General features: G+C 38.1%; 2 protein-coding genes across 2 annotated transcripts; both read left to right on the plus strand.

Moving 5' to 3' along the window:
* The first annotated feature begins 2,136 nt into the window (after positions 1 to 2,136).
* Positions 2,137 to 3,075, plus strand: LOC129081476 (olfactory receptor 1044-like). The gene has a single exon (XM_054587142.1). It carries the CDS (start codon positions 2,137 to 2,139, stop codon positions 3,073 to 3,075), a length of 939 nt encoding a protein of 312 aa, XP_054443117.1.
* A 10,222-nt stretch (positions 3,076 to 13,297) lies between these two features.
* Positions 13,298 to 14,275, plus strand: LOC129081477 (olfactory receptor-like protein OLF2). Its single transcript, XM_054587143.1, has one exon. It carries the CDS (start codon positions 13,298 to 13,300, stop codon positions 14,273 to 14,275), a length of 978 nt encoding a protein of 325 aa, XP_054443118.1.
* Positions 14,276 to 17,077: the final 2,802 nt, after the last annotated feature.

The following is a 17,077-nucleotide window of genomic DNA, read 5'->3' on the forward strand; positions in this document are numbered from 1 at the left end:
AGATATAAGTTATATTTCTTCTGATGTAATTTTAGTTTAAATATTAAAAATCCCATCATAGTTTTCCCTAAGCGCAATGATTATAGTCAGTTTTCTGTATCTTGGTACAGTATAACAACACTGTAAAGAGTAACAAAACTCTTTATTTTGTTAACCTGTTTGATGAGACAGTATTTGAATATGTGAGTCTTTGTGTGTAACCTGAGTGGTTTTCTTATAAATTATGGAATTAAAACAAAATGCCTGTATAAGGCTTCGTGGGCTGGGAGTAAAGAACCCTCAGTGTGGTCATTTTACTCTGCTAAGTAAGTACAATATTAGGCAATAAGGGGGACAGGGACAGAAGTAACATTTTAAAAAGGTCCATGTTCCTTTCTCAACTGCCCGGCCTGTAGGGAGTAACAGATGATGACACACCTTGTTACACACGTCACCTATTCCTGAGAGACCAGCACCCAGGCCCAAGCACAGCCCCGGTAACATAATAAGCAGGCCACTGAGAGACAGGGCTGAACCCTCCGCACACAGGCTCCGGGCAACGGAGGAGTCGGTGCTCTGCGACAGGTACAGTTGTTCTCGTGGTTTTCTAGTTTCTATTTTAGATTTCTTTAGTTTTTTATCTTTATTTGACTGAAAGCATGTTGTGAAGCCAATGGGGGTGTGAAATATTATACAGACTTTTAGTTACTTTTACCACTCTCTTTGTTTTAAAGACATTCACAAATGGCAAGGAAGAATAAAATGTGAATATCTTTCATGACGGTGGATCGAAATTTTTTGTTTTTAATCTCTTACCTGTATTTTTATATATTTTACAAATATTTTCATTTTGAAATGAAGTTGCTTTTTTAACAATATGTCTTCATAAGCACAAATAATTAGATGAGTTCACCAGGTCACCTGCAGACCTGTATGTGGATGACTACATCATTATTCCAATGTATTTCTCTTTCTATCCTAAGTTCAATTCATTTTCTTCTATATTCACAGACAGAATGTCACATATTGTATTATATATAATACACTTGGTGTGTGAAATATAACAGTAGAACATAGAACTTAATTGGACTTCCAAGGACCAACACACTTAACCTAAGGAAAGCAGATTTCAGAGATACTCAAAAGCAAGGGGATCAAAAAAATCAATAAAGCAATGTTACAGTTCCTAGGGGATTGGGATGGGGCACAGTTCAGACACTAATTTCTCAGGCTGGGCACTGTGGATACAAGAAAACATTTACCTCGCATCTTGCACATCTGATCAACTGGTGAAGAGATTGAGTGGATTCTAGCAGATTAGAACAGAAGGTCTCATACATTGATTCATACTTGTCTCTGGGTCACCTGTGCTTCCAGGATGCCTGCTATCAAGTACTGAAATTTCTTCATAATTTCCCTGAGCAAAGTTGTAAGTGGGAGCATGGTTCACACTAGCGTATTCCAGTTTGCGCTCTCTAACGTATCATTCATGGAGACCCCTCCAACTCCTTCTCTAGTGAACCCTCCCTGCTCTGGGAGTCATGGGTCACAGGCTAGCTTTGTCCCTGGTTTACTAAGTCTGGATAGGACGAGGAGATAATTAGCAAGTGGGGACATGTTATATCAAGAACCAAGTTGAAGATGAGTCTGTTAAAATATTGGATCATTGGGAAAAACAAAGAAATATATTTGATACCTGCATCTCTCAGTTCACTATGCCTCTTTATTACAGACTATAACAACACTAATACTACATCAAGAACAGAAACAACCTTGTTATAAGATGGGGCTTATCTTGACCAAATAAATGTAAGAGCTACTTGCTTGACTATGACGACACCAACTTCTCAATCCAGGAGATGGAAAAATACTACATTGGTTGGTATGGAAATAAAATTAGTTCATTCAGATCAATGTGTGCTACATAATCTATATAGTGTGATCAAAATGTAAGCTGTGTTATTATCATATTATCAATTCACATTACATTAAATACATTGCAGAGAGAGTTTACTTAAAGAGGATCTGCATTGTTTATCTCCTTTTCTAATAACTGGCAAATTGAAAAAACCAGAAGTTCACCATCAGGAGAGTAAGGAGGTTTTCCTTCCACTTGGATGTTCTTCCTCTACAACAAGGGATCTCCAGGCCTGAGTGATGGCCCTTGAGAACTGCACTGTGTTTGCGGACTTCATTCTCTTAGGACTCTCTGGCAGACAGGATGTGCAGCAGGGGCTCTTCGCGCTCTTCCTGCTGGTTTATGGCATCACGCTGATCGCCAATCTAGGGATGATCCTGCTGATCAACGTGGACCCCCGACTCCACACACCCATGTATTACTTCCTGAGCAATCTGTCTTTGTGTGATGTCTGCTACTCCTCCGCTGTCTCTCCCAAGATGCTGGCTGATTTCTTATCTGAGCAAAAGAAGATCCCATATAATCTTTGTGTCATTCAGATGTTTGCCTTTGGTGCCTTTGCAGATGTGGAATGTGTCATGCTGTCTGTCATGGCGTATGACCGCTACGTAGCCATTTGTAATCCACTTCTGTATTCAGTAACCATGTCCAGGAGAGTGTGCATCCAGATCGTGGCTGCTGCCTACATGGCAAGTTTTATAGATACCACCATCTTTACCTATTGCGCAATTCGATTATCATTCTGCAATTCCAATGTCATCAATCATTTTTTCTGTGACCTCCCACCCTTACTAGCTCTCTCCACCTCAGACACAACCACCAGTGAAATAGCGATGACCATATCCTGTAGTTGTCTGGTGGGGTCCAGCATCATCACTGTCCTCCTCTCCTACAGCTACATTATTACTACAATCCTGAGAATGAAATCGACCGAGGGCAGACGCAAAGCCTTTTCTACCTGTGCCTCCCACTTAACTGCTGTGGCTATATTTTATGGGACACTCATGTTCATGTATTTCCGGCCCAACTCGAGTTATTCCATGGACACAGACAAAGTGGCCTCTGTTTTCTACACAGTTGTCATCCCCATGTTAAACCCACTGATCTACAGCTTAAGGAATAATGATGTGAAAGGCGCCTTGAAAAAAGCAATTGGCAAAAAATTATTCTCTGGATAAAAGTGTGTTCGACCAAAAAGTTTTCTTTAAGTGATGTTGACAGGCACCATTTTCTGTAGCCTCACCAATAGAATTCTGAATGTTTCGTTATCTACTTTTGTGCCTAAACTGATTGTAGAGAATAGTCATAATGAATCTTTATCTCTTCAAACTAAGGAAGGTTTACTTTATAGTTTTCCAAAGAGGATCTTTTGTACTGCTCTGCTCTATTCATGGGTATAAATCCCAGAGAGATATGGGCACATTACCATTTCCCTCCATGTATAAATTTCGAGTGGTTTATCTTAACTTGGTGTCTCCCTATGTGCTTGTACTATCTTATAAATTTGCTATCATAACACTTAGAAGTGATTAGCACTTAAATTAATAATAAAAAGTTAACATTTAATTAATAATTAAATAATTATTTAAATAATTATTTTAAAAAATAAAAGTTAAAAGTTAATTAATAATTTAAAAGTTAAAATGAAGTGTGCTTAGTGTATGTACGTCAAATATCGTAAGAGTGAAACAACACCCTTCTCAGCTCTGCTTAAATGTCCCATTTTTAAATCACAGACAACTCTCTCCTTCAAGCATTGTGTTGAGATCATTCCGTTATTGTATCACAATCTCCTATGTGAGACTGCGAGCATTCCTCGCCCAAGGACTGAGCATTTCATGTCTATGACCCAAAGCACCTGCATGGGTAACACAGTGACACAGAATGAGAAAGCAGACAAATATATACAAAAATGAAATGTTAGATAACATTTTAGCTTTTATTAGATGTTACTAAAACAACAAATTTCAGGGTGAGGCTTGGCAATACATATTTCATCACTCTTCAGAGAGCAAGGAAATGGTTGTTGTGGACACTAAGGTAACGGATCTGTGAAGGCCTACACATCAATCATGCTCTAAGTAAAGAGCATTCATCTCTGAACATTCTCACATTTGGCTAGTTCACCTATCTCTCTGCTCTAGTTTCCATCTGAATCCTATGAGCAACAGTATAGTAGAACATTGTATGTTTCAAAGCATTATCCAAAAACATATATTTTTATCAAAGATCATTTTTAAAGGGATGGTGGAAGGAGGCAAGGGTATAAGGGTGATAAATGGTAATGAAAAAATACAATAAAAAAATCATCCTACACGTATGAACTACATTAGCAGAATCAGCTTTCTATAGCTGATTTTTCTACACTTTGTTGAATATCCACCAACTTAACAAAGGAAAAATTTAAAATACACTTTTACTGAGTCATTACTCATGGAAATTGTATGAGGCACTGTGAGAATATAGAAAACATATGTATACCTATGTAGATTAGATAGAGTGATATTTTTACAATACATAAATATGAGTGTGTGTGTGTGTGTGTGTGTGTATACACACACATAGGCAAAATACAATATTTGGGTATCAAGATAATTCAAAATTAAACAATTCAAGAAGACCAGAATATACCACCCCCAACTATGCCACTTGGGCATACTGATCATTTCCAAATACAGTTACTTTAGAAAGCTGGTGTCTTGTCATACATTGGAGACAACCACAGCTCCTTGGTTCACACACCCTTTGCATTTACTCTGAAGTACTGGGATAAAAATGTTATTAGTCATTTTTTCCCGTGATGCCCTCCCCTGTTTAAGCTAGCGAGCACAGGCACATCAATTAATGAGTGGCTTCTCCTCACAAAGGGCAGCTGATGGAAATGCATGTTTCATCAAATCTTCATCTCCTATTTTTGACCCTTTTCTTGGTCTTACAGTATGCTTTTCCTGTGGGAGGAGGAAATCTTCTCTACATGGGCCTCTCAAATGAATTCTGTGGCCACCCATGAGGGGATTCTTTTCCCGTTATTCACAAATTTATCTCCATTCTACACCACGGTCATCATTGTGATGAACCTGCTGATCTATAGCTTGACAAACAAATATGGAGACTACACTTCTAAGAAAGCCACAGGGCTGCAGGTAGATTCTGTGTGACATATGACCTTCCAAGAGTCATCTAATTCCCTAATTACAAATTCTAACTGGGAACCACAACACCCTCAACCACACACACAACTTCTCTCAAAAGAATTTCACTAAATATTCGTTTTTCACACATTCAATTGCAGTTTATAACTCCAACATATAAGAAAACATTTACAAGGTTTAATGTTGCTGCTTGAAGTTAATGCTACACTGGATTGCAGCTGGTTGTCTTAAAGGATAAAGTAAATACCTCAGAAAAGCATGTGTGTGCTTCTGTGTGTGATCAGGTACTGATTATCCATTGACAAGGGTAGATTACTGGATGAGGGAAGAAGCCAGATTCCCTTGACTCATACGCCAGGTCTGTACCCAGCTATTGAGTGGCACATTCAACAACTTACTTAGTTGTTCTAAGCCTCAGTTAACTTAGCTGTGAACTGGGAAGAATATATTACCTGCATCATCGATTGCTACATGATTAGCTGTCAGAATGCAGAGAAGACTGCCTAAGCCATTTCAAGCAATTCAGAGAAGTAAACTATATATATAGCAAGTGACTCCAATAATGTTCTTAGAATTATACCCAGGAGAAATGAATGAATACTCTTACCCAAAGCCATGTACAAATTATTCACCATTGAATTATTTACAATAGTGTAAACTGAACACAACTCAATTTTTTTCAACACTTTGGATCAGGGGTTGACAAACCTTTCCTTAACGTGTTAATTAATGTACATTTTTAAGATTGGTGGGCCATAAAATGTTTTTATAAGCACTGAGAGTTTCCTTTGTTTCATAAAAGCAGCCATCAGCAATATTTAAATAAATGGTGTGTCCAAGCTTCAATAACACTTGACGCGCTATAGTTCATTGACACATGGTCTCAATTCAGTAAATTACTTCATGATGAGTCTGTATATTGGGAAACTACACAGCAATGAAGATGAACAAACTTCTTGCAAATGCAATAGCATAGAGAAATTTTACACACATAATATTGAGTGAACAAGTCAGAACAAGTAGATGTGTAAAAAATTATATGGTTTGACTACTGTATACCTCAGAAATGTACAAAATCATCTATCATATTGGACAACAATTTGTGATAAATGTGGGTAAAGTTTCTGAGATGCTAGTAATACTTCTTTTTCTTTTGCCCTCGTTCTGGGTACACCTGCCAATGTATTTTTTTCTCAGCCGCCGCTCTTTCAGTGACCTCTGCTCACCACAGTAACTGGACCCAGGACACAGGCAGGCTTCATTGCCAAGAAGTCAATTTCCTTCTGTGACTACTCACTGCAATTCTTGATCTTCTGCTCCTAGGCAGAGTCTCAGTGTCCATAGCTGGCGATGATGGCTTTTCATGGGCACAAGGCCATTAGCAACCCCTTCCTCTATACGTTCCCCATGTCCAGCAGAGTGTGCTCCCTGCTCATGGCTGGGGAACACATGAAGGGAGTTAGGGACGCTTCAATAATACAATATTAATATCCTGCTTTTTGTTTCTGTGGCTCAAACAAAGTTAACCAATTCTTCTGTGATGGCCCACCTCACCTTCTCTTAATTTGGCTCATATTCTCAGGTCAATGAGTTGCTGATATTCAATTTTGGACTTCACTAAACTGATGAGTCTATCAGGACTTTTTGTGTGTAATTGTTATGTCATCCTATCAGTGATGAAGATCAACTGCACTGAGGGGAAGTTCAAACCTTAATCCATCTGCACCTCCCCCTTAAATTCTGTGTTGGCAGTTTCCCAGAGGAACTACTCTGCTCTTCGTGTAGTTCAGGCCAAGTTCTTCCTACCCCATAGATCAAGACAAAATGAGCTCATTGTTTACACCTTTGTGATTCCCATGTTAAACCCTCTGACTCATAGCCTATACAAAGGATATGAAAGGGGATCTGGAAAAACTTGGAAACAAAAAGTGGTTCCATTGAAAAGTTATATGTTATGTATATGATATATAATCATGTATATATAATTGTACATACACTATATTCTTTAAAATTTATTTGTATGATCCAATAACTACTTAAACTATGTTTCAGCTATTCCAAAATGTGTCATTTGCTAATACTCCATGGTTTCTTTAATGTCTTGAATATATATGAGATACTCCTTATTTTTAGAAATGCTGTGGACTTTCAGTTACCATGTTTTTATTGCATCTATCTTTTATTTGTGCATTTAATTATTTTCTAAAGTTATTGAGTTTACAAAGTGTCTGTTGCACTTCTATGTGCTTTTAATTTCACAGCAGCTCGAGCAGCTTTTATACTGAAGAAGCTCATCATCTAGTGTAAGGGACAAATTTTTATATGTGATCATTCAAACTATTTATAATAAACTATGATTATGCCATATGTGAAAAGACTGGACACTATACACCCAAAGCACATTGATCAAGTATAAGGAAGGAAGATAAATTGTTCTCCCTGGTATAAACAATTAACTGAGATCTAAACAATAAGTGGGAATTACCTGAGAGCTTCCGGCAGTTAGAGAAGCACTCTAGACAGATGGATCAGCTAGTAGAGGGGCCTCAAGTTGGACAAAACCATGTTTTCTCTGGGATTTCAAAGCTTAATGAAGACCAGTGTGACTAAGGTATAAAAAGAACAGGGGACTTGTCGCACGAGTCAATCCCTGCACTGCAATTCCCAATCCATTTCCTGCCTCCAGGGGCTCTCCCTCCCCCCAGCGAGCTCTCAGCTTGGTTCATACACCGCCTTTGCCGTAGAACACTGTTGAACCTACAACTCTGTCTCCTAAATCATTACCATCAAAGTGGGCTTTTAAACACTCCGAGGTTCAGGCTGTGCATTTTGTTTCTTTACCCAAGAACCAGCCTCGCTCCTGAAAGAAAGATATCAAAAAAGTTAATTTTTATTGAATGTTTGTACATATAAGGCAAAAAAAATTCACCAATGGTCTAGTAGTTGCCTTGAATTCATTTTTTGAATCTTCTATGCAAGAACACAAAGTGGTTGTGGATGCTAAAATAACGGAATTTATAAATAAGGGAATTTAAAATAAGTTAAAAAGATACAGATAAATTTTTTGGAAAGTAATTAAAGCAAACATTTCTCAAATGCTTGACAGTTTCACATGCCTCTGCTCCACTTTGTTGATCAAATCTCTCGACGTGGCTTAGTTAGTAAACAGGAACAAAGACATGAATTTGAAGGATCACACAAGAAGCAATCATAAGATTGCAAGGACAGTCTTAAATGTTGGCTACAACATTTAATTACCCAAGCCAGAAGTCAGTCAATACTTAGGTGCCCTTATATAATGCCTTAGAGGGAAAACATTTCAGATTGCTAGGGAAACCCCATGAGCACAATGACACTGCTCTGTTATCTAGGGAGGTATTGTTTCTGGGATTCTGAGATACAATAGGGTAGAAAAACAGTAGGAGATGTTTCTTGTAGTAACAACATCTCCATTTTAACACATGGCTTTGAATGTTTTACCTATGAGCTATGTACTGTTTGAACACCAACAGGAGTACAACTGAACTAGACTAAAGCCTAAGCGAAGATGGGTGTCAACCCTAAAAGCATAAAAGTAGCAACTAGCTAGCACATCACTCTCCCAAAAGACAACTGAAACATGTAGTATGATTGTTTCTTTGAATACTACACAGCAAAGAGAATGGATACATTATCATCACATGCGATGGCTTGGAGGAATTTCACATACATAATATTGAATGAAAGAATACAAACATGATAGGATAAAAACAGAACAATTTTAATACTGTGTGCTTTATAAAAACATGCACAACTATGTACTATATTGGTATCAGTTTTGTTAAGGTCCAGAGGCAGTCTGTGAAGGGCTTGTGTTCTGATTTTTGCTCAGGGTTTGGAAGCAGACACATGTTATCTTTTAATTTTTAAAAATGCATTTTTTAAAAAACATACACATGCATATCTTTTAAAGATTTTCTAAAAACAATGGCTATTTACTATCAGATTATATGCAACTGCAGGATTTCATTACTGTTTTAAGTCTCTTACGGTTTCCTCTACACACGTTTTCAAAATATTTTTGTAAAATTAACAAAGCGTGCAACTTGCATAAACTATTCCATTAAACGATTGACTTTTGTTACCAGAAAGTACTACCTTGTTTATATATCAGAGATGTTTTTAGCAGCCCTCCGTCCCTGCTTTTCTTGTTTCCTGCAACAGGAAGCCTTTACTAAGCCTGGTTTTCCTTGGGAGTATTGTCATGTGTCATGCGCTCCACCCATGTGAGAATGAGCCATACCTCAGGGCCAAACCACCACTGTCTGGAAGAAGGGGGTTATAAGTAGACACTTATCGATGCTGTATTGTGTTTGGGGGCACCTGTGATATCAGGAAAGCAAAGTAGATACAGAATTTTTTTTCTCCTGCTTGCTCTGAAGTCCTAAATTCTATTGGAAATCTTCCCCTTCAACCTGTAGTTAAAGAAAGCCATTCTATTAGAACATAAAACCTTTGGGAAAAAATTCTACAAACATTTAGTAAAAATAAAAACCATTAACCTTTTTTTAGAGGTGTTACAAATACTTTCCCATTCTATTACTTGTTCTTTAACTTTTTTTATATGCCTATTATTTATAGTCTTAAATGTTTCATATAGTCATATTGTCAATATTTTACTTTATAGCTTCTGGGTTTGAATATTTTAATTCAGGGTAAGAAAAATATTATTTTGTATCTTCTCCTAAAACTCCTTAGATTTTACATATTGATTTTTAACTCACCTGAATGATTTTTGTATAATGAGTGTAAGAGGCCTCTACATTTGTTTCAAGTAATAGTGGTCTATGCACTTTATTTGTTGAATAAGCCTTATTTTCCCCATTGATTTGAAATATCAATTTAATCATATATTACACTGTTAATCGTATATTACATTGTTAGACGGATATATATGTTTGTTTCCAGAATGCTCATTTTTCTTCATTGATTTTCTTGATTATTCTGTGCTAGTGTCATGGTAATCGCTGAAACTTTATAATAGATTTTAATTTTTTAATATTTTATAATGGATTTTGACATTTAAAAAATAAATAAATAAAAGTAATCTGCATTTAAAAAATAAAGAAAGAAGGAACTTCTACCTTTGGTAACAACATGGATGGAACTGAAGAACATTATGCTAAGTGAAATAAGCCAGTCAATGAAAGACAAATACCATATGATCTCACCTATAAGTGGAATCTATTCAACAGAATAAACTAACGAACAAAATAAACCACAGGCATGGAACATGGAGCAGACTGAAAGTGACCAGAGGGGATGGGGAAGGAAGACAATGGTGGAACGAAGAGGAAGGGACTAGAAAAAGAAAATGTATGAGTGACCCATGGACATGGACAACAGAGTGAGAATTGACTGTGGGAGCGGAGTGGGAGGGATGGGTAGAGGAAGACAAAGGGGGATAATTGAAACAATTGTAATAGAATAAACATGACTTTTTTTTAAAGAACATAAAACCTTTGGGAATGATGTAAATTATCTAATCTTCAACAATGTATTGCGATCCAACTCTGGATTTAATGGGGAGTGGGAGGTGGACTACAGGGGCTTCCATGTTTATGACGATGACTCTTGGTTCCTGCTGGAAGGGAGTGGAGCCTGAGGTAACCTGCACCCCTGGAGGCAGGGGGCACCTGAGGGGCAAACGAGTATGGGGAGGAGTCGGGGGAAGGGGCCCAGGGTGACTCTGCCTCCTCCACAAATACACGAGAGACAAGACAATGGTCGTAAAGCTCTTCGGTCCCACAGGTACAGCACTTCCTTGTGTTTACCTCGTGGAAAATCACTTCTGTGGCCTTTAAAACACCTAACATGCTTTTAAGTCTGTATTTCTTTCCCATTCACCCTGTCTGTAGACAATAACACGTGACAAAACATATCATTACATCTGTCACTTTTTCCTGCCACAGCGTGTGCAGCGCCCAGTGACCAGACACGAAGTTGGGGCTATAACCCAGCTGAGTCCGGAGACAGCGCGGAGCCTCCGCAGACAGACTGGATGGGATGCAGGCGCCAGCGCTCTGGGACAGGTACCGGGGCCTGCTGCTTTCCTTTCTGCCTTAGATTTCTCTAATATTTACCTTTATTGGACGGAAAGTATGCGATAACTCTTTAAGAAGTGTGAAATACTATAGAAACTTTTATTTTAATTACTTTTATCCATCTAAATTTAAAGACATATACATAAAGGCAGAAAATGCAATGAACTGCAATAATGGATTGTGGAGGTGGTGGGATTTCTTATTTTTAATCTCTTACCTGTACTTTATATATTTTTAAAAGAAATATTTCCTTTTTTATGGAAAGCATTTTTTTAAAGATGTGTATATTAAGGATAGATATAGAAATTACTTTATGCCAAGTGTTTGAAGGATTGCACATGGATCACTAGGTCTTTACTCAGATTTTCTTTTTCTGTTCCTCTAACTTGAACTTCATGGTCATTGTATTCTCACAGAAGGGATCATATGTGACATATATAACATGTTCATTGGTCAAATTATAACTGGCAGAAAGAACTCAGTTGGCCTCCCAAAGACCAATTCTTATAAAGACAGGCAGATTTCAGAGCTACTCAAGAAAAATAGGGGTCAAAAAAACAATAAGCAATTTTCTCTGAAAACTGAAAATGGAACTGCATTTTGACCCAGCAATACCATTGCTGGGATTATGCCCTAAGAATTCTGAAACACCAACTCAAAACAACCTATGTATCCTGATGTTCACAGCATCATTATTTACAATAGCCAAATATGGGAAAGAGCCCCAGTGCCCTTCAGTTAATGATGTGGTACATTAATGCAACAGAATACTACACAGCAGAAAGAAAGAAGGAACTCATACTCTACTAAAGAGCATTGATGGAATTGGAGAGTATTATGCTAAGTGAAATAAGCCAAAGGGAGAAAGACAAATATCATATGATCTCACCTATAAGTGGAACATAATCAACAAAACAAACAAATGAGCAAAATAGAACCAGGACTTGGAAATAAAGAACAAACAACAATGACCAGTGGGGATGGGGGAGGAAAAAGGAGAATAACCAGGGAAATAAGGCTAAGGGTCAAGTCAGGAAACATGTATAAAGAACCCATGTACAAAGACAACACAGGGGAAGAATGAAAGTGGAAGGTGGGGAGACAGTAGAGAAGGGGAGAGCAATGCGGGGGAGGGAAATAGGGACACCCATAATTAAAAACCATGCAGAAAAAGAAAACAATAGCAAAATTTCAATTGTGGGGAAAACATGATTTCTCTCTGAAGTTACTGGTCTGTGGACAGATGAGGACTTTTATCGTGTGTCTGACATATCTGTTCTGTTGGTGATACATCGTGTGGATGCCAGTTGATTAGAGGACAGTGACTCACAGGGAAATACATCACCCTCTCTTTCTGTCACCCTAGCTACCAGCATGCCCAGAGTCAGGTCCCAAACATTGCTCCGAAGCTCTGCTGAACAACAACAGCTGCCAGAGGGAGCATGGGGAGCCCAGGCCATTCCAGCCTAACGTGTCGCGCTCAGGACCCTGCCAGCCTCCTCTCCGGCAGCCACCACCTCCTGCGCCAGCGGGCCCTGGGTCACAAACTCTCTCTACCCTTGTTTACTGAGACTGGAAAGCACCTGAGGGGTTAATAGGGATGTAGGGGGGTCCAGATACCCACCAGGTCTCTGCCGACTCCACAACTGTAAAAATAAAGGGAATATAAGACAATATATTCATTATTCATACCTATCACCTAGCTATGTTTCTCAATTACAAATATAACACAGTCTCCACAATATTGGAAAACCACAACAATCCTATCAGAAGATGTGGGTGACTGAACCAATTAATTTAAGAACTATTGCCTCAACTGTAAAAACATCAATTTCTTAATCTAAAAGAAAGGAGTAACAAAAATTATCTTAAATACTAAATCATTTGCTATGGAAATATCAGGATTTGATGTAAAAGTGTGCCAGAAACTCAGTATAATGCTATGTAAATGTAAGAGATATTATCATTATCACTTATTGATTTACATTATATAGCAGGTATTTCCAAGGAGTCAGGTTTCCATATGGAGTCCTAGCACTGTTTACTTCTTTCTCCAATTACTGACAAAAAGAAAGAACCAGCACTTTAACTGCTAAGACAGTAAGATGATTTTCCTTCCACTTGCATTTTCTTCCTCCACAACCCGGGACCTCCAGGCCTGAGTGATGGCCCTTGAGAACTGCACTGTGTTTGCGGACTTCATTCTCTTAGGACTCTCTGGCAGACAGGATGTGCAGCAGGGGCTCTTCGCGCTCTTCCTGCTGGTTTATGGCATCACGGTGATCGCCAATCTAGGGATGATCCTGCTGATCAACGTGGACCCCCGACTCCACACGCCCATGTATTACTTCCTGAGCAATCTGTCTTTCAGTGATATCTGCTACTCCTCCGCTGTCTCTCCCAAGATGCTGGCTGATTTCTTATCTGAGCAAAAGAGGATTGCATATCATTTATGTGCTGTTCAGATGTTTGCTTTTGGTGTCTTTGCAGATGTGGAATGTGTCATGCTGTCTGTCATGGCGTATGACCGCTACGTAGCCATTTGTAATCCACTGCTTTATACAACAACCATGTCCAGAAAAGTCTGTGCCCAGCTAGTGGCCATTGTGTACATCCAAAGTTTGTTGTATTCTTCAGTCTTTACCTATTACACAATTCAATTGTCATTCTGTAATTCCAATGTCATCAATCACTTTTTCTGTGACATCCCACCGTTACTAGCCCTCTCCACCTCTGACACCACCATCAATGAGATAGTGATGTTCACTTACAGTAGCTGTGTTCTGGGGACCAGCATCGTCACTGTCCTCCTCTCCTACAGCTACATCATAACTACCATCCTGCGAATGAAATCAGCCAAGGGCAGACACAAAGCCTTCTCTACCTGTGCCTCCCACTTAACCGCTGTGGCTATATTTTATGGGACACTCTTGTTCATGTATTTCCGACCCAGCTCGAGTTACTCCATGGACACAGACAAAGTGGCCTCTGTTTTCTACACAGTTGTCATTCCCATGTTAAACCCACTGATCTACAGCTTAAGGAATAGGGACGTGAAAGATGCCCTGAAAAAAGCAGTTGGCACTAAATTATGTCTGATTGAAGCCATGATTTCACCCAAAGTACTTATTTCAAGATCCTGAGAGCTAAAGTTCAGGTATTTTTGTTGTTGTTGTTCAATTACAGTTGTCCCACCTTTTTCCCTATTGCTCTCCCCTACCCCACCCCCCCAGCTCCCGCCATCAATCCTCCCCATTGTCCATTCCTTGTGTCTTCCACTCATATTCCTTGACTTGCCCCTTCCCCTTTTTTTACTCTTTGTCTCCCTCCCCTCTCCTGTATGGTCACTCTCAGTTTGTTCTTTATTTCCAAGTCTCTGGTTCTATTTTGCTCATTGTTTGTTTTGTTGATTAGGTTCCACTTATAGGTGAGATCATATGGAATTTGTCTTTCACCACCTGGCTTATTTCACTTAGCATAATGCTCTCCCATTCCATCAATGCTGTTTAATAAGGTATGAATTCCTTCTTTCTTTATGCTGCATAGTATTCCATTGTGTAAATGTACCAAAGTTTTGAAGTTCAGGTATTTTGGCATACATTTCTATCAACCCACCAGTCCTCTGTTTAGGTATTTTCCATCATTTTTCATTATGTCTAAGTTAAATGTAGGGACCAGTCATTATTGATCTTAATCTCTTCTGCAAGCTAAAGGAGACTAGTTATACGTTTGTTTTACCCTTTTTCAAAGGTTTTTATCCCTCCCTTCTCTGTGCATGAGTAGTGTCAGTGAGACATCACAGGCAAATCAACCCCTACAGCTAAGTCAGTTCACCCTCCCAAGGTTCTATTTATTTTGTACAATGAGTATAATAAACTTGCTCATTCAGGGGGAGCTTATGGGTTAAAATAGGCACTTTGTCTTATTGTTATGTATTTCTATCACCCTACAAATACTTCATCATAACACTTAGAAATATAAGTAGTATATAAGTAAATAAGAATTTTTATAAATTCTGGCCCTAACAGTTTCATGAATGCTGACCCTCTCCTGTCTATTCACAAATATTTCTGCCTTGCTATTGACAATGCTCTCTTCCAGAATGTTATTCTAAAACATTTGTTGAATAAATGAATGTGTCCTCTGTAAAACTAATGTAAATTTTTTTTAAATACAGGGCTCCCTTTATTTCATTTTCTTCTATTCTAATACATTAACCTTAGACAAAATTCATGGGTGCTCTTTGTTTTTTGGCCTCGGCTGAATAAGTTTCAAGGACAGAGATCACAGGATACAGAGAACTTCCTGGATCTTCTAAATCCCATCATTCTGCCCCAGACTCATTAACAAAAGATCAGGAGGTGTAGATTTATATTGCACCTCACAGTATTCATATCAGCCTAGGGATTTCCCTTCTTGCCCTCACTGTGGAGAACAGACATGACCTTATTGACAAACAGACAGACACTGCATGAATGGAAGTTAGGTTTAATAGCACCACGACCTCCTCAATGTCTCCAGAAAAGTATACTCCATCTTGATGTGTACATAGCTCCACACTAGTTAAAAATAAATTTTAAGAAATGAATTGCCCAAATGATACCATTTAAATTGTAAAGGCATAGTTATAAACAAAAATATGTGTTCAATGGAAAAATAAGGATAAATCATAGTACGCTATTTGTAATGATTTACATTTGCTCTCTGTATGTTGTGTAATAAACTAGAACCATATTATGCACACCACTTTAATAGTGGTCATTTCTGAGTATGTTAATGCTATTCCAGTAACTTAATTAGTTAATTGCTTAGGTTGTTCTCCTTGCAGTCAATTGACAGTTAATCAAGCTGTGAAAAACATAATACAATTTCAGGTTCTAATGAGTGCTTATTTTACTTTATGTTGTTGTCAAGAAAGAAACAAGGAGACACTCTTTTTTGGTTCCAGAAGGACAGAGTATTGATTAAGAGAAGGCTTTTCATTTAGGTTCTCATCCCTAATTTTATCTATCCCTTTGGTGTATAAAAAGTGCTGAATGTCATGTACTTCCAAGCATGATAGGAATGGAACAGTATATTAGAAACATGCAATTTTTAAGAGGTTACTTGTCTTTGGGTATTGATTGGAGAGAGTTGTAAGACAAAAATATTTTATTACTCTTAACTCTTTTCTTTTATATCAACTTATTTATTTGTTGTTCATAGAATATTTAGCACATCAGGACCTCTCAATCATTGTCCAAACTTCTTCCACTCTCAATTATTTTATTAAAAACATTCTAAATATATTCATATCTATTTATGTTGTATAAAATTAGATTTGTTGGTCATCATTTGCATATACATTTAGGAGAAAAAAATACCATACTTTTTTCTTTGTCTTTTTTTTAAGATACTGAAATAATAGCTTTTACACATAGGCAGGAAAGCAGAATTTTTGTTTCTGTTTGTGTCTTATTTTCATTTGAGGGAAATGATCAATATGGTACTCAGGTTAAGATAAGAACTGGACTTTGAAATGAGACACATCAGATTTCAAATCTGTTCAAATCCTTTCCTTGTCCCCATTAAATGCAATAAAAAGGGGGAAAAAGAAAAAATTATTTCCTTATTAACTGTGGTATAAGCTTAGTTTCCTCATCTCTTTATCACAGGCATAATATAGACATTATAAGGAGAAATATATATAAAATCAGGCATTTATGATTGCCGAAGAGCATTCGTAAGGTCTTACACAGACAGCTAACTCCCAATCAGGAGCCAAAGCCCTCGTGCTGGAAGAAGAGACGGTTTCCTCCCCAGCTTTATGTCAGGAGGTGAAGTCTCCAAGATCCATTACAGCCTGCTCACCCCACTGGCAGATTCCCTTGTGAGTCCCAGCCTCGGGTGCTTTGGGGCTCTCTGCCATCCATCCCACAGCTTGTCTTTCCTGAAATGCCTTCACT

The sequence above is a fragment of the Pteronotus mesoamericanus genome, unplaced genomic scaffold (genome assembly GCF_021234165.1).
Source record: "Pteronotus mesoamericanus isolate MK-2021 breed Mesoamerican mustached bat unplaced genomic scaffold, CSHL_Meso_final scaffold_1066, whole genome shotgun sequence".
NCBI lineage: Eukaryota > Metazoa > Chordata > Mammalia > Chiroptera > Mormoopidae > Pteronotus > Pteronotus mesoamericanus.

Excerpts from the sequence above, each read along its gene's own strand:
- LOC129081476 (XM_054587142.1), top strand. The coding sequence starts at position 2,137 with ATGGCCCTTGAGAACTGCACTGTGTTTGCGGACTTCATTCTCTTAGGA.
- LOC129081477 (XM_054587143.1), top strand. The coding sequence starts at position 13,298 with ATGGCCCTTGAGAACTGCACTGTGTTTGCGGACTTCATTCTCTTAGGA.